Consider the following 19,439-nt stretch of genomic DNA (forward strand, 5'->3'; position numbering starts at 1 on the left):
CAAATGTGTTAACCACCAGAGTTATTTTACCATTATTATTATTCCCTAAGGTTTACTGGGCACACAAAGCTCTCTTTAGGAGGTGTCTTAACCCCATATGATATTTTAAAACCTAGACTTTGCAACAAATTTTGCAGAACAGATTTACTACCATGTTTTCCATTGTTGCTAATTTCTCTGTGGAAGAGTTTAAAAAAAGTTAACGTATAAATTGAAGCCCATATTTTACATCAGGATTGTATCACTTTTTTGGCACAACCCAATGCAACATCTCATTTGTTTAATCTCTAATGCACTCAAATTTACTCATTATAGACCTGAAAACAATTGTGTGAAGTCTTAAGATCTTTTTGTGATGTCACTTCCTCTAAGGTAATTGGTTGTGATGTCACTTCCTGTGAGGTCATGGGTTGTGATGCCATGTGTTATGTCACACGCTGGGATGTCACACTCTGATGTCATACGCCATGATGTCCCTTGCATACTGTCTAACTTGGTTAGTCCCCCCACTTCTGCTTTTTAGGACTTGTGCTCTGATGGATAGGTCACAGAGATGATTGGTTTGTGATTATAGGAAAGGCTGTATTTACAGACAAGAAGCCAACATGCTGAAATATTGACAGCAAGTGCAGGTCTGTAGAGTGCCATGATTGACACGGAAAGAAGGACAGGTACAGAAACCAGCAGCTACTTTCTGAGAAGTAAGTATGGAACAAAGTTGGCTAATTTACACCTTATATTATTCTTCATAAACCTTTCACTTTCTCTCCCTCTAATAATGTTCATAAATATTTGCATAAACGTTTGCATCACAACATTACTTTTCTTATTTATTTTTGTTCTCATCCTTGTTCACTGTCACCAACTTGAGATATTGTGTGTGGGCAAACAAGATGGCAGGGCTGTGCTGCGTAGCACAGCTAAGAAATAAAAAAAACAAAAAAACTTTGTATGTGGACGGCCACGGCATTTCGTAGGCCTGTGCCTATAAAGTGAAAAAGTTATGTGGGTGCTTTTTTTTTTTTTTTTGTCTTTAGAAACTGATTAGACTTGTACCAACAACTAAAAAGAAAAAATACAGAACAGGGAAACAGAAGCAAAACAAGGAATAAGGGTGGGTTGGAAAGCATAACTGCAGACTCTTGGAAGCGACGCATGGAACAGATATGACACAGGAGGGGTAGAGAAGCACACGGCGAGACAAAGCAACACGGGGGAGCATAAGGTGGGACACAGCAACACAGAGATGGGGGAGCAATACAGGGGTTGAGAACAACATGGGAGGGGCAGAGAACCACACAGCAAAACAGAAACATGGAAAGAGGTAAGGCAGCATACAATTCAACACAGCAACACAAAGATAAGGGGAACACATAAGCAAAAAGTGAAACAGAGCAACACAGAGATGGAGGGGAGAGAAGCACACAGCAACATTTGGAAAACACACACACTCTTGTACAGTACTTAGCTAAAAAGCAAAGAGGTAGTATAAAAAAACAAGTAGTGTAAGGACAAAGTAATGTGTTCATGCTCATGGAAGGGGCAAACTCATGACCGGGAATTAAAGCACACACAAGTCATCAAATAAGAAGCAAGCAAATAAGAGTGAAATGAGGTCAACCAATGATGAGCAATGGGCAAGCTCTAAGCCCACTGTAAGCTAACAAAATGTCTTGCAGCAGACAGGGAGACCTAAAATGAACATGAAGAGTAGTAGCCTAAATAGGGGAACGTTCTGACATACATTAACCATGAGCCCTTTGGTGGATGAGAGAGGGGTCAAAGGTTTCCGACTGCGTAGCAAGCTCGACCCTGCCTCCGAAAACTTGGCCATTTCCCACCTCCAAATGACGTGGATGAAGAATGAATTTAGTGGCACAAGGATATCATCAATTTAGGGTGGAGCTCACACTTTGCCAAACTTTAAATGATGCCCTTAAAAATTATTTGCTATCCAAACAAATGGCTGAAAAGAACCCATGTTATTGACTGGAAATGATTCTATTTCAAGGCTAACGAAGAGCAAGAGTAACTTCTTGTGTTAAAAGCAAGTGAAACTTAAACATATTCCCATTTAAGGGTCAATCAACAGTATGGTGCACTATGTGAAGAGAAAACTACAAATGAAAGAGTGCTAGTAAGAAAAAGTAATGATATAAATGATGTTCATATTGTACCACTAGTACATCATCACAACGTTAACCAATAAATATTAAAACATATAGAAAAAACGGTGAGCCATTGTATGGTACCTTGCAGTGTAACTCTCAAGTGGAAGATTAGCTGGGTTCAAATTACTCAGTCAGAGGGGATAACAGCTGTAAAGTGCCATAGGCATACACATTCTACATTTATTCTAAGGTACATAGTATTCCGGGACAGGAAAAATCTTTCATGTTTTATCTGCACTTTACTGAAGAATATGATCTGAAACCTATGGGGGTATGCTAAAGGGGCACCTTGATGTCTATAGCAGTAAGAAGCATTGGCAATGCTATGTAAATACTTGCAAACACAGGCATGAAAAAATTATGTTTCCAAATGATAGCACATTACATCCAGACCTATTAGCTTTGCCAATGCTTTGTTATGATGTTGGTGGTAGTCATATGTTATGGTGGTACTGGCGGTGCTATTAGTGGTGGAACCGACATTGTAGTGGTGGTATTGGTGGTAACTGTGGTGGTTTTTTAGAACTGGTAGTAGTGCTGGTGGTAATATTGATGTGCTTTGTGGTTTTGGTGTAATTTATTGTTGGTGCCACTGGTGGTGGTGTTATTGAGGGCGGTAGTACTGGTGGTGAGGTTGGTACAGTGGTGGTGGTTATGGTATTGGTGGTAAAGTGTGTTAAACCTGTCAGCCTTGGGGTGGTGTTCCCTCAGACGTTTTGCCTCTCCTCCTCCATTTTTGCTGAACCTGTTTTTGTTGGTCTTAGGGTTCTGAGCACTTTACCACTGCTAACCAGTGGTAAAGTGTATGTGCTCTCTCCTTAAAACCTGGTAATATTGGCTTATCCCCCCCCTTGGCATATTTAATTTACTTAGAAGTCTCTAGTGAAGTGCACTACATGTGCCCAGGGCCTGTAAATTAAATGCTACTAGTGGGCCTGCAGCACTGATTGTGCCACCTACTTAAGTAGCCTTATAAACATGTCCCAGGCCTGCCACTGCAGAGCATGTGTATGCAGTTTACACTGCCATTTCGACATGACAAAATAAACCTGCTCACAGGTCCAAACGTTCCCTTTTCATACATGTACCCTTAAGGTGGGCCCGGGACAACCCAAAGGGCAGGGTGCAGTGTATGAAAAGGGTAGGACATGCACTTTTAGGTTTTACACACTCTTGTTTTTCACTACTGCAAGTCCTATCTCACCCATAGGATAACAATGGAGGTGCCTTATTATACCTTATTGGAGTAGCTTCAATATGGAAAGAGATGACCCCTTTATGTTTGGTGTCTGTGGAACCCCAAACTTACCCTAACTTATGGTTAAGTCCGATTTTAAATTGCAACTCTGAAAATGCCTCTTTCAGAAAGTTGGCATTTTCTTAGCTTAGCCATTTGGTGACTGCAGCCTGTCTCTAGTCACATGACTGGGTGTAGTTTGCTGTTGGACTTTGTGTATTGCTAGACAGCCACACAAAATGGGAGCTTAGGTGTGACCTAATGGGCCATCCTGTGCAGGACGGGAGGGAGGAGCTGGACACAGCTTCACTTACACCTGAATAGGCTGTGTCCTGTTCACGCACAAAGGGCTTACCAACCATATATTGTCACTCCAGCCAGCTTAGAATCAGGGCAGGGGAGGAAGGGAATTCCTTTTACTTCAAAGCAACTGTCTAGAAGCTTCTCCCGCCTTTCTGACACCAAAGTATAAATACTGGACTTCAGATACCACTTCATTACACTTCTGGACCTATAAATACTCTGCCAGGAAGAAGGACTGCTGTGCTGCTGAAGGACTGCCACTCTGCTGGACTACTGCATTGCTGTGCTGAAGTGCGCCTGCTGCCCTCTTGAACAGGAGTGAGAAGATCTGGACCTGCATCTCTCCAACCTAGAACCAAGAGTGCCTCCACAGGCTAGCTGGACTTCTGATCTGATATGAACTCTCAGGGACATAACAAGCTTCCAACAACCTTGCACCTGCACCTGGACTCTACCATGTGTGAGCATGCCCGGCCAACTGGTGCCACCCCAGTCCTGGACCCTTGGAAGTGGGTGTAAGGAGTTTGCTCCAGCAGAACTACTGCATCCTCTGCTGCAGGAGTAGAATTGATGCATCACTGCTGCTGTGTGGAAAAGCACTGGAGCATCGACGCTACTGCGTGGGTTGAAACTGACAACAGACTTGCATTGCCGCTGCACGCCGAATCATTGGACCAATGCATTGCCTTCAGAACTGCTATTGCGATATGCTTTCCCCAGTACAAGCTCCTTGAACATTTCCGTCAACAGCAGCCTTGATGAGGATGCAGAACCTCTGCATCGCAGCTTCACTACTCATCGGAACCGAAGCATCGCCTCAACTGAGCCACACATCCTTGACACCAGTCTTCACATTGCAAGCTCCACTGACAGGATCCTCGACGTCAACGCATAAGAATCTTGCACCGCAGCCTCGCCCCATCTCAGAACTGACACATCACCATGGCTGTATGAGGCATCTTTGTTTTGGATCCACGCAGCGCTCCGCAACTGGGATTTAAGGTACCTTGGTTCAGCAGGCTTAACTGGGTCCCTGTAGCCAGCCCGTGGTCAAATGGTGTCAGCCTGAATGTTTTACTTTGTCTCGGTCCAGTGCAACCAGATATCCCTGGTTGGTGCTTCTTGCTTTGAAGCGCTAGTTTACAGTTTATGCTTTAAAAATTCATAACTCAAGTTCGACTGATACTGGATTTTTGTTATTTTGATCCTTTTTATTTATTAAATTAAGTTCTACTTTTCTACCTGGTGTGAGATCCTTTTTGTGTGGTGTTTCCACTGTTTTACTGTTTGAAGTGCTGCACAAATACTTTATTCATTGCCTTCAAGTTAAGCTTGACTGCTCTGTGCCAAGCTACCAGAGGGATAATTTAAGGTCTGTCTGTGCCTTCCCCTGACAAGGATTGAAATTGCTGCTTGACCGGGCTTCACACCCAATCAACCATCAACCCAACTTCTCATAATGTGGATGCTGGTGGTGAAGCTAATCGTGGTGGAGATATTAGTGCTTGAGTTGGTGTTGTGCTAATAGTGTTGTGGTGGCTTTGTGGTAGTGGTATTCGCTCTAAAGGAATTCACTGTGGTGGTGTGGTATAGTTAGTGTTGCCAATGATGATGGTATTGGAGGAATTGGTGATTATGACACTAGTGGTGATGGAATTGGTGGCATTGATTAATAACAGTGTTAGCATTGAATAAGTCGATAATGTATTTGGTATTAGTGGTACTGCTGGTGGTGGCTCTGCTGTTTGATAATATTGGTACTAATGGTAGAACCTTCTGCAGTAAAAAGTCACGTGCTCTTTATGCTCCTATGAACATATAACATAAAGAAAGTTTGTGTGATAATAACTGTGGTGATTTAGTGTCTGTCTTAGCTGCCAAACTAAAAGGCAATAGCGCTCAGTCAGAGAAACACTCTTCTGGTAATGACCTATGTTATGATTAATAATGTATCAATTCAATGGCTGAAAAAGGTTCACCCAAAGCCACTCTATGGGTCTAGTCACAAAGGTATTTACACTTGTGAGTAATTTACACATGTAATGTATCTTACACTTTTGGGTAACTTAACTACTTTGGGCTATTCACAAAATCCAAGTGTAAAATTACTCATAAGAGTAGAAGTACAGGTCTTCAACCCCTGGAAAAGGGACGGAACCACATTTATGAGTGTACGTTACTACTGTCAGAAAGAAACATTAGTAAAGCCAGTACCACAAATAGCCAGCTACTGATACTACTATTGCTTCTACTATCACTAATGCAACACTTTGCCACAGGACGTAATGGAGATAGCGACTTAAAATAAACCCTTTTAGACATAATGGTAAAATAAATTACATTATTTAAATACTTAGGTATAAATAAATATAATCTCCTGGCAATAAAAATATCTAAAAATAATACATACTTATTGATTAGTTATAAAATGATGTAACCTACTCTGAGTTGAAAAATTAATGTACCAGTATTTGTATTAAAATAATAATAAAATAAGTATAATTAATTCTATACGTCACTTTTAATAAAAATTAATGTATAGTAAAAATATTCTCTAACTTTAAATGGGAATTTATTTTGTAATTTAAACTTCAGAAAAATATTTTTATTTAACCTGAGATATTCAAACTAAAGATTATAGGGCTGATTTAGAATTTGGCGGCGGGGTTACTCTGCCACAAATGTGACGGATATCTTGTCCGCCTTATTACAAGTTCTGTGGGCTATAATGGAATTGTAATAAAGCAGACTGGATATCCATCACGTTTGTGACAGAGTAACCCCCTCCACCAAACTCTAAATGAGGCATCTAATTACAAATTAAGTGTATAGTGATGTAGCATTGGTTATTTTCGACATTTAAATGAAATACATAAAAGTATTTTACAGTAATATTTACCTTAAAATGGTTTTAATGATTTATTTCAAGTCAAATAAACTTTGTTCTCTATAATTTATCATAGAGAAATCCCAACCATAACTGTGGAGTCTCTCTGTGGTAGAATATAGGGTAGAATATAGGGAAAAGTAAAAAAAAAAAAAACGTTTATTTGTCTGAAAGAACATTAGTAAAAATATGTGTACATTAAATATTTAAGCATATTAATTGTATATATTTATTTCAACTGTAGAAGAAGATAAAAATGCCACAGAACTATTAAAATACTATTGAATTATACCTTTAAATAAATAAGATAAATGCAAAAAATTAAACAGAATTATTTTTCAGAAGTTTAAATAAAAACAAAAATCCAATCTAAAGTAAAACATAAGAAAACATGCTAATATGCATTAATAAGAACTAAAAGTCATGTATAGAATTAAAAGTATTGTAAATATATTTTAGTAGAAATTAATGTTACATTAATTTGTAAATTCAAAAATGGTTACTAAAATATTTTACAAATTACAAATCTTTTATTTTTAGATATTTATGTTCAGATTACAATAAATGAATTTTATTACTGACTTTTAAATAATTTATTTTAATTATTTCTATTAGGTTTTATTTTCAATTCCTACCTTTATTATTTTCTATGGGATGGTGTGGCAGTAACAGTGGCTGGCCATGTGTCCCTTTTTGGTTGAATTAACTTTAGAAGTGTCGTTTGTGAATAGCAACAGGCTTGCTCTATTGTTGGTGGTGCATGTCTCTCTCTAAACCTCTCCTTACTTTTTCTGAACCCCATCCCATTTAGTATAAGGATTCCCCTTTTTTAAGACACTCTACTGGTCTCTCCCACATTTACTACTAAGTTGTAAACTTACATGTGTGAGGATCTCTCCACAGAAACAGTAGATGAGGTGGAGATTTACACTGGCAGATTTGTGAATAGCATTTTACAGTACTTAAGTAGTACCGTTGTAGTACTGCTAACCATAGTACAAGCTGCTGTTTGTGATTAGGACCTGTAACCACTGAAAGCAGTAGTTCTTGCATAGAGCTGTGCTGTCAACCCTGATCTACAAAGGGAAGAGAGAGAACAGTGTGTGTTTTAGAGAGGCTCCAAAACTTCCTCATCCAAGTTGTTACCTATGTGGTATTTCTTCCTAATGACAATATTATTTCTTGGTTTTAGTTGTTTCAGCTTTTATTCCATTTTCTGCCTTTGAGTAGGAATTATGCAGTTAACCCTAAAAATACTGCAAGCTCTGTGGGTTTCCTTGGTACAATTAATTGTAGAGTCAAGCTATGAACTTGCTTTGATCGTTTTTCTCACGTGTCCATACTTGTTTCAAGGTTCTGTTTTCGGCTGAACCTTTTGTCACAAGGGCATTTCAAAACATTCCAAAACATAAACAATAAGTTTTGCAATGCTCTTGTTAATCTGGAATTTCATTGTTGACCCAGCTCTTGTAAACGCAGGCATATGCTTGCTAGTGTTAACTTGTGTCCATTTATTATACTCCTAGAAGCCATTGTTCTTGGTATCTAGCATATTGTTGCTAATGGTCTGGTTGATGAAGTGAGACTGCGAACCAGAACATCTTTGAGCAATCCAGCTGTTCTATATGTGACCTGTGGGGAAATTGTAATATTATTTTTAAAGTCTTTATCGGAATGCAATAAGGACCAATGTTTATGGAGGATCTTCTCGATTTCTTTCACTTCTGAACTGAACATACGTATGGACTTGAATGGTTCCATAAATTGGTTGGAAATATTCTCCCTTTGCTTGCACGTCTGTAACAGATTATTATCTGCTCAGGGCAATGCTTCCTCTGTCACTATGTGCGAGCACGCTCTCATCAAGGAACAATTAAATAACTCTATTGTTGTCAAGGAATTCAGCGTCAGAAGGACAGTTCCAACTCACTGCCACAAATCTGTGTATAGAGGTGTGTAGTACACTGCTTGTTGGAATGGTTTCCTGCCTCTGCCCCTACCAATACTGCAGTGTTAATCCTCTGGTCTGTGACCTATATTATGATCACTTAATCTTCACATTTGTCAAAGTCAGTCGGCTCAAAGAGTCCCTTGGGTTGTAGCTCGTGGGATCAAGTACACCATCCAAACATGAGGTGAAGCTAGTGATGTTCTTTGGGTTGTGATATACAAGGGAACACATTTGTTACATCTGCATGCATTTTCACTCGGTGGTGCACCTATGACAGTACCAGAGATTTTTGCCAAGGGGAGCGCACGTGTGAAACAAGAGTCTGTAAAAGATGATCCTTCAACGATGCCACAGGATATCAGCTAAACAAGGGTCTGAATGTAAATTGGACACTTCTATTTTAGCAGCCAGGCTAAGCCTCTCACAAGTCTGTAGGAGATTAAAGGAGCTGAATGCAGATAGTAGTAAAGGTGGTAAGGTGGGGTAATAAGGGGATGCATCTGGTGTACTGGATAAGGAGTAACAGATTTTATAATTTTTGTGCCCGAAGACCTCAAGAAAGACTTTGCAGTATTTCTGAAATAAGCACGGGACTTTTTTCAGAGCCCTGGGGTTGGCAAGATTGTAGCAGAAGTTGAAGATCTTTACTGGGAGTGAGGGTCAGTAACTTGTTTTGTCGGGTAACACTTTTTGGCTCTTCTGTGGTAACCTTTACTATGTATATTGCTGAAACTGTTGTCGTCGTCTTAGATTTGTGCCATTAATGTTGTCGATTCTGGTGGACATGGCTCACTTAAGCAAGTTCATCCTCGAATCACCTGTCAAGTGTTTTAATGCCTTATTTGAGCATGAAAGATCTGAAAGGAGTTAAGATATCTTGAGCAGCAGACTGAGGTAGAATTTGTAACACAAGGTCGAAAGTTTTAGATAGCAAGGTTTTTACTTTGCTGTACATTGACTGAAATAATTCTACAGGGATATTTTTAGTGCCTGTAATGTCTTTGAGGATGTTATTGCTGTATAACAAAGGTCAGTCATATTAGTGAAGATGAAGAAGAGGTCTGACCATGTATGCTGCTGTACACTACTTGCATGTGAAAATAAAGTTGAACATGTGTTCAACTGTGTTTGTCTAGCTGCTAATACTCTGTGGGAAGAACAGTTTTTGCATAGTCTCGCTTTCTGCCACAGGTTTTAAAGTCAGGACTGTCAACACTTACAATAAAGTCACCGATGATCATAATTTTGTGTACTTTGGTCGGAAGGTATACTTTCAGTGCCAGAATTTTTTCAGTGAAATCGGAGTTGTGTCCTGAGTTCGGTGGAGTAATGCTGCTCTGAGAGCTTTTAAATTGACCGATAATCAGTCACTTGTGTTTGAACAAGGAATAGTCTCTTAGGGCTGACAGTGCAGGTCATTTGTGTGCCAATGTCTAAGGCTATACGTCTACCCTCTGTTCTTTAGGATTATTCTGTGGTCAAGTGGAGGACATTCATAAAAAAGCAGAAGCTTCTCAAAACCATGTAAGTCAGATAAGAGTGCATGATTGTCTGAGTGCTTTAAGCCTGACAGAGTATTTATGAGGTTCACCTTATAAAAATAGGCTGGGAGCTTAGGGCTGACTGAGCTCGTCTATGGTGCCTGAAAGTGGCAAGAGTTTCCCTTGAGTGTGGGGAGAGGGACCTAGTGTTGGCGATTTTGTGGGAAGGAATGGTACTGGGCGAGTATCACCTGAGGACAGGCCCTGGGGAGGGGTTAGCAATGGTTTGTGGGGTGCTGGGGTTTTAGTTAGTGATCTGACCTCTTTGAGGGTCTGAAAGATATTCTTGAACGTCAGGACATTCAGATCAATCCCCTGAACTAAGATGATTATATTATTGTAGATACGGTTGACTGTGAGTTTTTTTTAAGTCGGTAATTGTTTTAATGGGGCATTTTCAACAAAGATCAACCTTGAATAACCAGATGACTGGCCAATGGGGGCTTAAGCTTCAACATCTTAAATGAAATATTTCCAGGTCTGGTTAATGACTTATTGTGCTGTGAAGAGCTTGACACCCAAGAGTGCAATTAGCCTTTTGCTGCCTGAATTGGTGGAGAGACTACAATGAGGACTTGTTCCAAAAAAGGCAAGAAACACCTGTTTTACCGCAAAGGGAGATAGGTCGAGTGCTACTCCGAAATGCACCATTAACAGACTGGCGCACAAAATAGCACTTACATTTGTAATGCTGCTGTGTGTTGCAGCATTTTGTGATACATATGGTCATTGCTGTTATTGTTTTCATTTGATAGTGACACAGTGTCGCAAATAATCTAAGATCAATATATGTTTCACCGTTAGACCCAGTGATAAAATAAATAACATCAAACAAGAAGCAGTGAGTTTCTTCAGTAGAGGCAGGGTGTTCCGCCATCATCCTCCTGGATAGCACTAGTGAGACATTAGATGCGTGCAAGGTGCCAGAGTAAAACCACTTTCGGCTACTTTTATGAACATGGTGTCTGGATGTTAACCAGCAAAAGATTAATGGACGAAATGATTGACACTTAGCAGAAAAATGACACAGCAGCTACTTATTTGAAGGCAACAAATTAACGAAAGAATTGGGAGATCCGTCTAAATTCAGTGATCTGCCAGGATTTCATGGATTCAAGTCTTTTGGGCAACTTTCTTAAATTAAAGTCCTTCATTTTGTGGTCAGACCGAGCATATGTAATAATTTCAACCGAAAAGGAGTAGGATCTTTTAGAAAGGCAGAGTGCTGTGCCCTGCATGGGCATTCCAGGCAGATCACTGTACATTTCTCGATGGCACGCATTTCCCTGAGAAAGCAACAGACAGGTACAACTTTGATTTTCCTACAGTACTTAATCTTTCACATGCCACTGTTTTGAATGGTCCTTTGCCGTGTGGGAAAGACTTGGATGTCGTGCCAGATTAGGATGTGATACAGATGGGTAAAATGTATGCCCATTTTTGCAGTAACACATCCAAGTTATGGAACTCAGCCCAATAATGTCTCCCTACCTGGCGAGCGCATAGTCACGCTTAGGGGTGTTCCGGCCCCTCCGCCTCTTTCCCGCTGCCATGCAGGTCCTCCTCGCTCGTTCTCGGCCCCGCCTCCAATGTCTCGTGGGAATGTCGTGGAAACATCTGGAGGGGGGAAGGGAAGGAGTAAGAGCATGCACGCAAGGCAGAAATAGGATGCGGAAGAGGAGGAAGCAAACACTGAACATGCATGATCAGAAAAGAAAGTCTGTGGGGGGCACAAATCCAGCCACATGCACATTTGACAAGTTTTTAATATAAGTTTTTCTTCAATCAAAGTATAACACTCCCTTATTGGACTGCTCTTTTTAAAAAACATCTTGTAAGTTTGTCAAAGTTTGGAAGTTTCAATGTATATTTTCATTGCCATATGAATGGACTTCATTTTACTGATATTTTTAGGTGTAAGAAATGTGATTTGAATAATTTGCCTTCAAAATATGGATAGAGTTTACATTCTATATGTGTCATCAGTGATGTTATATCAACAACTGACAGATCAATGTTTAGGTTTTAATATATTAGATACACCATTGACCTCATCAGTAACTGAAGTACTACCATGTAATCGAAGGGACGGGGAACAGAGTATAATATCTGATATAAAAGAAATCAAATGAAAAACGGCAACAAAAAAAAACAGCTTCAACGCCCTTATGCCACTATGACATTAATGGAAGATAAAATGGGGTGACAATGGTTTTTGGGGATCCTATTGTTATAGGGGAGGCCCACAAAAAGTCTTCATTTGGACAGATGAAGGCTAAGCTCTTCAAGATTCATTTCAGTTTGGTTGTGATCAAAAGATTCTCTAACTTCTTTTACAGAAGTCTCATTTACGTGCTCTGCTACCATAAGCATAAAATCTCCATTCCATTAGGACATGTTCATACTAACTTAAATGCTGCACTAACTTGTCTGGCTTGAAGTCTTGTGGACTATTTAACCAACTAGGGGTTCCACCCAAGCCATAGTCCTCAAATTATAAGCTTCTTTGGTTGCTTTTTTAAATAGATGTAGTGAATGCTGTGGTACACCCCTGAACTACAGGCAAGATCATTCAGTGCACTACAGAAGCACAGTGTTCTTCAGAACGTGGTAGGAATGTTTGAGTATTTCATCAAAAGGACAATTTGGGGGAGGTTACCTCCATGGATATTTCTCTGTGATTGCAGTATCTACAAAAAGGCTGCAGTCATTTTTACTCAAGCTATAATACGAAATGTCAGATTGATAACGTGCAGAAACAGCCTCCTTACGCAGCATTTTTCTGCATATTTACTGCATTTACGGCAATGTCATCAGTTCAGATGAATTTTATAATGGACTGCTTCACGTTTTCCTCCATTGGTACTGAATATTAGAGTAGACATTTATCTGAGCAAAATCCATCCATGACATAGATGAAAGCCTTTTAATGTAATCAGTCTGATATTACCATAACTCTCTCTGAATGAGGCATGTGATCCTTTTGCATCCTCTCAAGGCCATCCTTCTTGGAGATCCCGTATCCAGTAGTTGCATGAGGCTGCATTCATTGCAGCCTACTACATCATCGGACAATACTGTTGCAACTGCCTTGGTTTTGCCATGCTGAGATGTTCAAGAGAAGTTATTAACTAGAATAGGAAGTGAGACAATGCAAAGGAACTAGTCCTTTCAAAGAGAGAGCTGGGCAAGATCCCTTTCTGTGAGAGAGCTCACTCACATATATGACACTACAGGAACCTGCGCAGTTGCTTTTGTTTTTTAAAATCCTCTTTCAGCCTCCCAACCCACTCATCCATCTTTGTGGATAAAGCCTCGAGTTTAAAGATTAGGCAGAAGATATTGATCTCTTGTCAGGTGGATTCTTCACCAACCCATATGGAGCAAAAGTAGTAGGTGAAACTGCTTGTAGAATTTTTTTTTTGTTGCAGAGAAGGGGCATGTGTCTCCCACTGATGGAGTAACATTTCAGAGCACCATCTTCCTGGAACGTTTTCTTTATCGTAGAAAACTTGGTGTCCTGTTGTAACCACACTCTTGGGTGGACGCCCAGGGTAGATGAATAATACTGAGGTTTTTTAAAGGTTTCTAATTTGAGGCAGTTTTCATATCATTATCCGTGCTTAACAACATGGCTAACACCAAAAAGTATTTTCCACAGCGACTATGGAAAGCACGATTTAAGCAAGAGAGCCGAATAAGTCGATAACAACTTCTACCGCGTTGGTATACTGGAGCATTTGACTCACACAAGCAGCTGCCTCCTTCACAAAATTCCAGTGAAAAACTTTCATAGGACAGCGCAGGGCTGTTAAAGTGATATGGTGAGCTAATTTTGTTGACCGTAGGAGTATCACGTCCTCAACATGATGTACAAATTTCCAGCTCCGCACAAAATAGCACATAAAGTCTGGAAAATTTAATTTTTTAAAAAATTGCTTTTTATGCTGCTTTTCGACCATTAAGATGGCCATGCACATAAACACGTTAAAATCATTAATCTGACCGCTCTTCTATTAATCTTAAAGTGCTTTGCGTGTTGCTCGGACATTTTGTGCGGGTTAAGATGCTTCCAGCGAGAACTCGAATAGCTCTCCTTTAGAAATGGAGGTATTTGGTTGGTGTGAAACTGAACACTCTCGTGGAGCATCTAAACCACCGTAACAATATAGTCACTGTGTACATTAGTAGATGTCTGCCCCTGTAAGTTTTTTTTCAAAAGCAAAGCAAGTACTTCTTTTGTAAATCAAAGAAGGGGCAAGGTGATGAGTAGAATAAATAATTAGGCAGCTTTTACAGCATGAAAGTGTTTAGACTCAGCAACAAAAAGAAAAACAATGAAGTGGAAAAAAGGAACTCTGGGGAAGCCTCAAATTGAATTGGATAAAAACATGAGTAGCTCAAAAGGTACACTTCCACACAACCAAACAGTAGGGAATTGTGTGCGCATGCACCTTATGAGTGTCCTGCAATAACAGAAGATGCATACATTTGCTTACTAGCTATGTTAATGCTGTTAGTGGTTTTAGTGAAGAAAGCAAAATAGCTGAGGTCGTACACCCCTGGCGCACATGTATGTACGATGAATAATGAAGAGTAACCTCAATTATGCCGGGCCCTCATAGAGTCAGTAATGTTAATTACTGGATTCTCAATCCAGTAATTCGCCGCCATGAAGTAACCAACAGGGTAACAGAACTTGTTAACCACTGTTACTACCCATAAAGGAATTGCAGGCTTCTCTGGCAGGGCTCCCTGAGAGCCTGACACAGGAGTGATTGAGAGCAGGGAGCACAGTGCCTAGAGGCAGGGAACGCAAAGAGAGTAGGGGGCTGAGTGATATGTGTGGCTCCCCCATTGCTCCTCTACCCCTGTGTAACAGTTGAAAGCCAGGCAGAATATTTTGGGAGGGGGGGGGGGAAGCATGCATAATATAAATTATTGATTGGTAAAAAGTGAACTACAGGGATGTTTTTCACCTCAGGTTGTGAGTGACATTATAGACAACCCCTGCTTTACTCTTGGTTGCCCATTCGATGTCACCCAGAACCCAGCAATTCACTTTTACTCATCTATAATTTTATGTGTAAATTGCAGGCACATACACGTCGATGTTCATTGGCACCATTTTAGTTGACGGGAGCACTTTGAAAATATCCGCAATGAACGTACTACATCTAATCTTGTTTAGAAATATTAATTACCTAGTGGTTATTGGATACAGAATGTTAACTTGCCTATGGCCTACGTATTAATACTTTTAATAGTATGCACTTGTTTAGGATCCCAGTGGCGGAGAACACAGGTAAACGATAGCCTCTTCTGCCTGTGGGCTGCAACAGTGATCAACAATGACCTTCTGAGCAGAGTCTGCGTTTGCTAGTCCTTGTTTGAAATGAGTTATGCATCTACATTACACGTGCACATACACTGCATTGTGTCTGCACATGTGCTGGGGCTTACTGCTGTAATATGATCTGGTCAATTATTCTGTAGTGCAGCATGTCAGTGATCACATGTATGCACGGATATGTATGGCATGCACATAGTTGATGCTGAGGAAGCAATAGAGTATTGGGAAAACACTGGCACATAAGGTGCAGACAAACTGATTTCCAGCATTTTCTTCTTTCAGAAAATGTGCTTATAATTTTCCTGATGGACGCACTTGCCGTGTGTGTGTGTGTGTGTGTATATATGTATATATATCCTAAGTTAGATGGCACAGCACCTACAAATTCTACGAATGAATATTAGCTCCATACTGTGCAGTCTTCAACTCCACATAAAGTTAAAAAAACATAATTAAGTCTAATATTTGAGTCGGAAAGTGACATCTATGAGCTACAGCAAATTGAAATCCATGACCAACTTGTTATGATCTTAAAATGTGAACCCTGGGAATCAGAAAGATCACTAGCCAGGAAATTAAAGACACAGACACCTTGTAAATATGAAAGCTAGGCTTGCACTCATCCTGGGGCTAATGAAAAGACTTCCATCTTCTTAATGTTTAACAGGCAGCGATTACTGGGGAACTCAATATCTGATGCGGTTCTTAGCACTTAACATCCACCCTGTTTTGCATCAATGAAATAGCACGTAACAGTATTCCTAATAATCAAAGGGCTAACAGTTCCATCCGCTATGTTGATGCTTTTTATTTGCCTTTTCTCATAAACCTGTTGTGCGTACTGTTGTTATGAAATAACTGTTAGCTTTGCAGACTCAAGACTGCTTAGGTTCTTTCTTGTTGCCTATTTTTCTGTCACTTGCCTACTTCGATGCATTTCTATTCCAGTCTACTGTTATCTGTAAAGCTCCCAGATACCTATTGGTCCTCGTTGCACTGTATACATACAGACATATATAAATAAAGAAAATAAATATATAATAGTCTTTGTAATATGACTGCTAGTAAATAGAAGTTATTTTACTACTAATGTTCTGCACTCCCACTGGAGACATTCTACACAATAATGGTCTCATCCAATCATACTTGTGGTAACTACAGTGAAAGTGCACTCTCAGGAAGCAGACTGCCATTATCAAATCTACCCGTGACATATTTCTACACTACGGGCAGATCCTGATTATACCATGATCGATAATCTACCAGGCAGCCAGATGACTGAACTGTCTTGTTTTGAAAGTGCAGCTCCAATAGCATCTCATCCATAAAGAGCTTTCTCACAGTCTCATAGGGAGATCACCTTGATAGTGCCCCAAATCTAGTCAGATGCGAGTGCTTCAGAAGTGGTGCTAAACTGCCCTTTTTCTCCCAGCACTTTTGATATGACATCTAAATTCTTTTTCAATAGGCAATGCAAAGTTTTGTGAACTATATGCTTTTTCAGCATGGAGAGAGATTGGTAACTGAAATCCCTATATTCCTGGTCCCTTGATATACTTCCATAAAAAAAAATTGTTGTTCAAAGATTTTCATTTTTGGTTTGAGTTTTTCTATCATTGGAGAATTAATTTAGCTTGGGAAGACATTGATAATCTGGTCTGATTTGTTCTGGACGACATTTTTAAAAATGGTGGATGTGTTGCAGTAATGATGTTATATTTCAGGAACCATGAGGCTTAGATACTTCATTTTAGTGTCAAAACATAGGTTTTGGGGGTCAAGTAGTTTTATGGAGACAGAAAATAACTCCTCAGAGCAACCCTTCCACCATTTTCCAAAATGATGGATCTATGATGATGTGTTTTAGCCATCCTTTTGGCAATTTATTTTAATATTGTTTTTGTTTCAGGGTTTCTGTTGATTCAAATTTGTAAACATGAGCGAAGCAGGTGGAAGCAGAGGATCTTTACATCCTCAGAGTATTGATAATTACAAAAACTGAGGACTCCCTTCTACAAAGAAAAAAAGTGTCATCTGCCAAAACCAACCCAAAAAAAGCTAACATCAACTGCAGCTGGGCAGAAGAGAGTTTGAGATGCTGTAGAAATGCAGCATGATGAAATTAACAAAAGACTGAAACTGATGGGTGAAGAGGATTGAATATTTTATCTTTATAACAAGTGCTACAAGTCATATACAATGGAAAAAACTGTCAAAAAACAGCAGAAATCAGTGAACCACAACAAGAATCAGATTCTACTGAGAAAGTGTTGACAACCAAACCCAATGACCATCCTCTTAGAAGATCAACAGCTACCCATCATCCACCTCCAACAACTGATCAGAAAGCAGAGGATCTTCAATGTGTTATCTGTGGTTTAGCCAGAACAAAGGCCAAAAGGATTCACAGAAAAACAAAGTAGAGAGTATGTGAGTCTCAAAGGGCAAACATGTTTTTATCTGCAGCTAGTTTTCAACCAAGTACTGGATATAAACAGTGAGGTGAATCTATTTGCAGCAGATTTGTATGTGTTCATACATTTAAAAATATGAATGTACAATGAGCTCCCAGTAGCAGCATAACTACCAGCTTCACTCTTTGAAAAAGCAAATTAAGTCTTAAAGCCACGCTTGAGTGCTGGTTACAGGTTCACACTCAGTGAGATCAGGGAAATAATGGTCAACATTGATGAAACTGACTTTAGCCATAATAATGAAATTAAGATTTTTCTGGTGAGAATGTACAATGACAGAATTCACTTTTGTCAGTGTAACAAAAAGAATGAAGCTCTTATGGTGTTCTCAGCCGATTTAACTCCTGAAGTTCTTGCTGCCAAAATAATATCACAGGATACAGTGAAATCAGCAGGAACAATTTTAAGAAACATCCTGAAAGATTTAGATTGTAGACTTGTTGACAAATTTTGGGATGCCCCAGAGCTCTGTAAATCATGGGAGTCAACAAGAATGCCTGATGTTGTCTTAACATTTTTTTACATTATTGTTCAATATCAGCAAAGCAAACCTGTTACAAACTAAAGTTCTTGATTTCAGATCAGAAGCTGACAACATTGATAATGACTTTGAATATATAAGCAAACAAGTGGAAGACAATCCCTTGAACTGGCAGGCGTATGCTGTGCAAATGTACTGTCTTTTCCAAACCATGTTTTATGAGTCATAACAAAAAGTAAACTCTGCTACACATGATGCAAAAGTAGAAAGCTAATCACTTCAATGAGTAGGATTGGTGTATCAACAAGTTATAAGGACATGGTACAGAGTAGGAACTTGTGAGCACCTCCTGCACATGGCAGAGGACATGGATCTTCTTCTACCTGATACTGCAGTCCGCACAGCTATTTAACTGAATTTATCATATTGATATTTGGTGCGGACTGAGGGATGAAGAAAAGCCAGTTCCTTCATTGGCTGGAATTCATGCTCTGATTTCCCAGCCTACCGTCCGACTGAAGAAGATTGGGTTCTTACCAGTGATACCATCTCCAGTCACAAACTACGCAACCGTAGACCCAGCTCTAAAAAAAAAATCCAAAATATGCATGCTCAGCTTGAAAGCCAGCCTATCCTACCAATTTTCTGCAAAGGGTGTGTTTTCTGTGTTGTAGCTTACATTTTTAGGAACAAGCCAGTATAATTTGATGAACTTTCACCAATGGTGGGCATTTTCCACATAACAAAAGTTGAGCTGCAGTGTGCAGAAAGTTATCTTAGTGAATGTGGCATAAACACTGCAATTATTGAAGCTGAACTCTTTGGAAGCAAAACTGTCCAGTCAGGATTGAGTGGTACTCATTGTGTTCGTTTGTTACAAGATATGCTCATCATATCTGAAGCTATAGAAACATTGTGTTGGAATGCTTTCTGGAACAAGAATGACAAATTAGGTTCTGCATATCTTTTCTCAGAAGTGAACAAGGCACAAGGTGGGTGTCACTCAAAAGACATAATCCAAAGCCAGGTAATGTTCAATTC

General features: G+C 39.7%; 1 protein-coding gene across 7 annotated transcripts in view; it reads right to left on the reverse strand.

Moving 5' to 3' along the window:
• EFNA5 (ephrin A5) overlaps positions 1–19,439 on the reverse strand; it is a 423,510-nt gene that overhangs the window by 9,622 nt on the left and 394,449 nt on the right. For 5 of the 7 annotated variants that reach the window (XM_069226310.1, XM_069226272.1, XM_069226281.1 and 2 more), the window contains one exon: positions 11,582–11,707. The exons of the other annotated variants lie outside the window; for them this stretch is intronic. In XM_069226310.1, coding sequence (XP_069082411.1) covers positions 11,582–11,707 — 126 coding nt within the window. The remainder of the gene's footprint in view (positions 1–11,581; positions 11,708–19,439) is intronic. 7 annotated transcript variants of the gene reach the window in all.

The sequence above is a fragment of the Pleurodeles waltl genome, chromosome 1_1, assembly GCF_031143425.1.
Source record: "Pleurodeles waltl isolate 20211129_DDA chromosome 1_1, aPleWal1.hap1.20221129, whole genome shotgun sequence".
Classification (NCBI taxonomy): Eukaryota; Metazoa; Chordata; class Amphibia; order Caudata; family Salamandridae; genus Pleurodeles; species Pleurodeles waltl.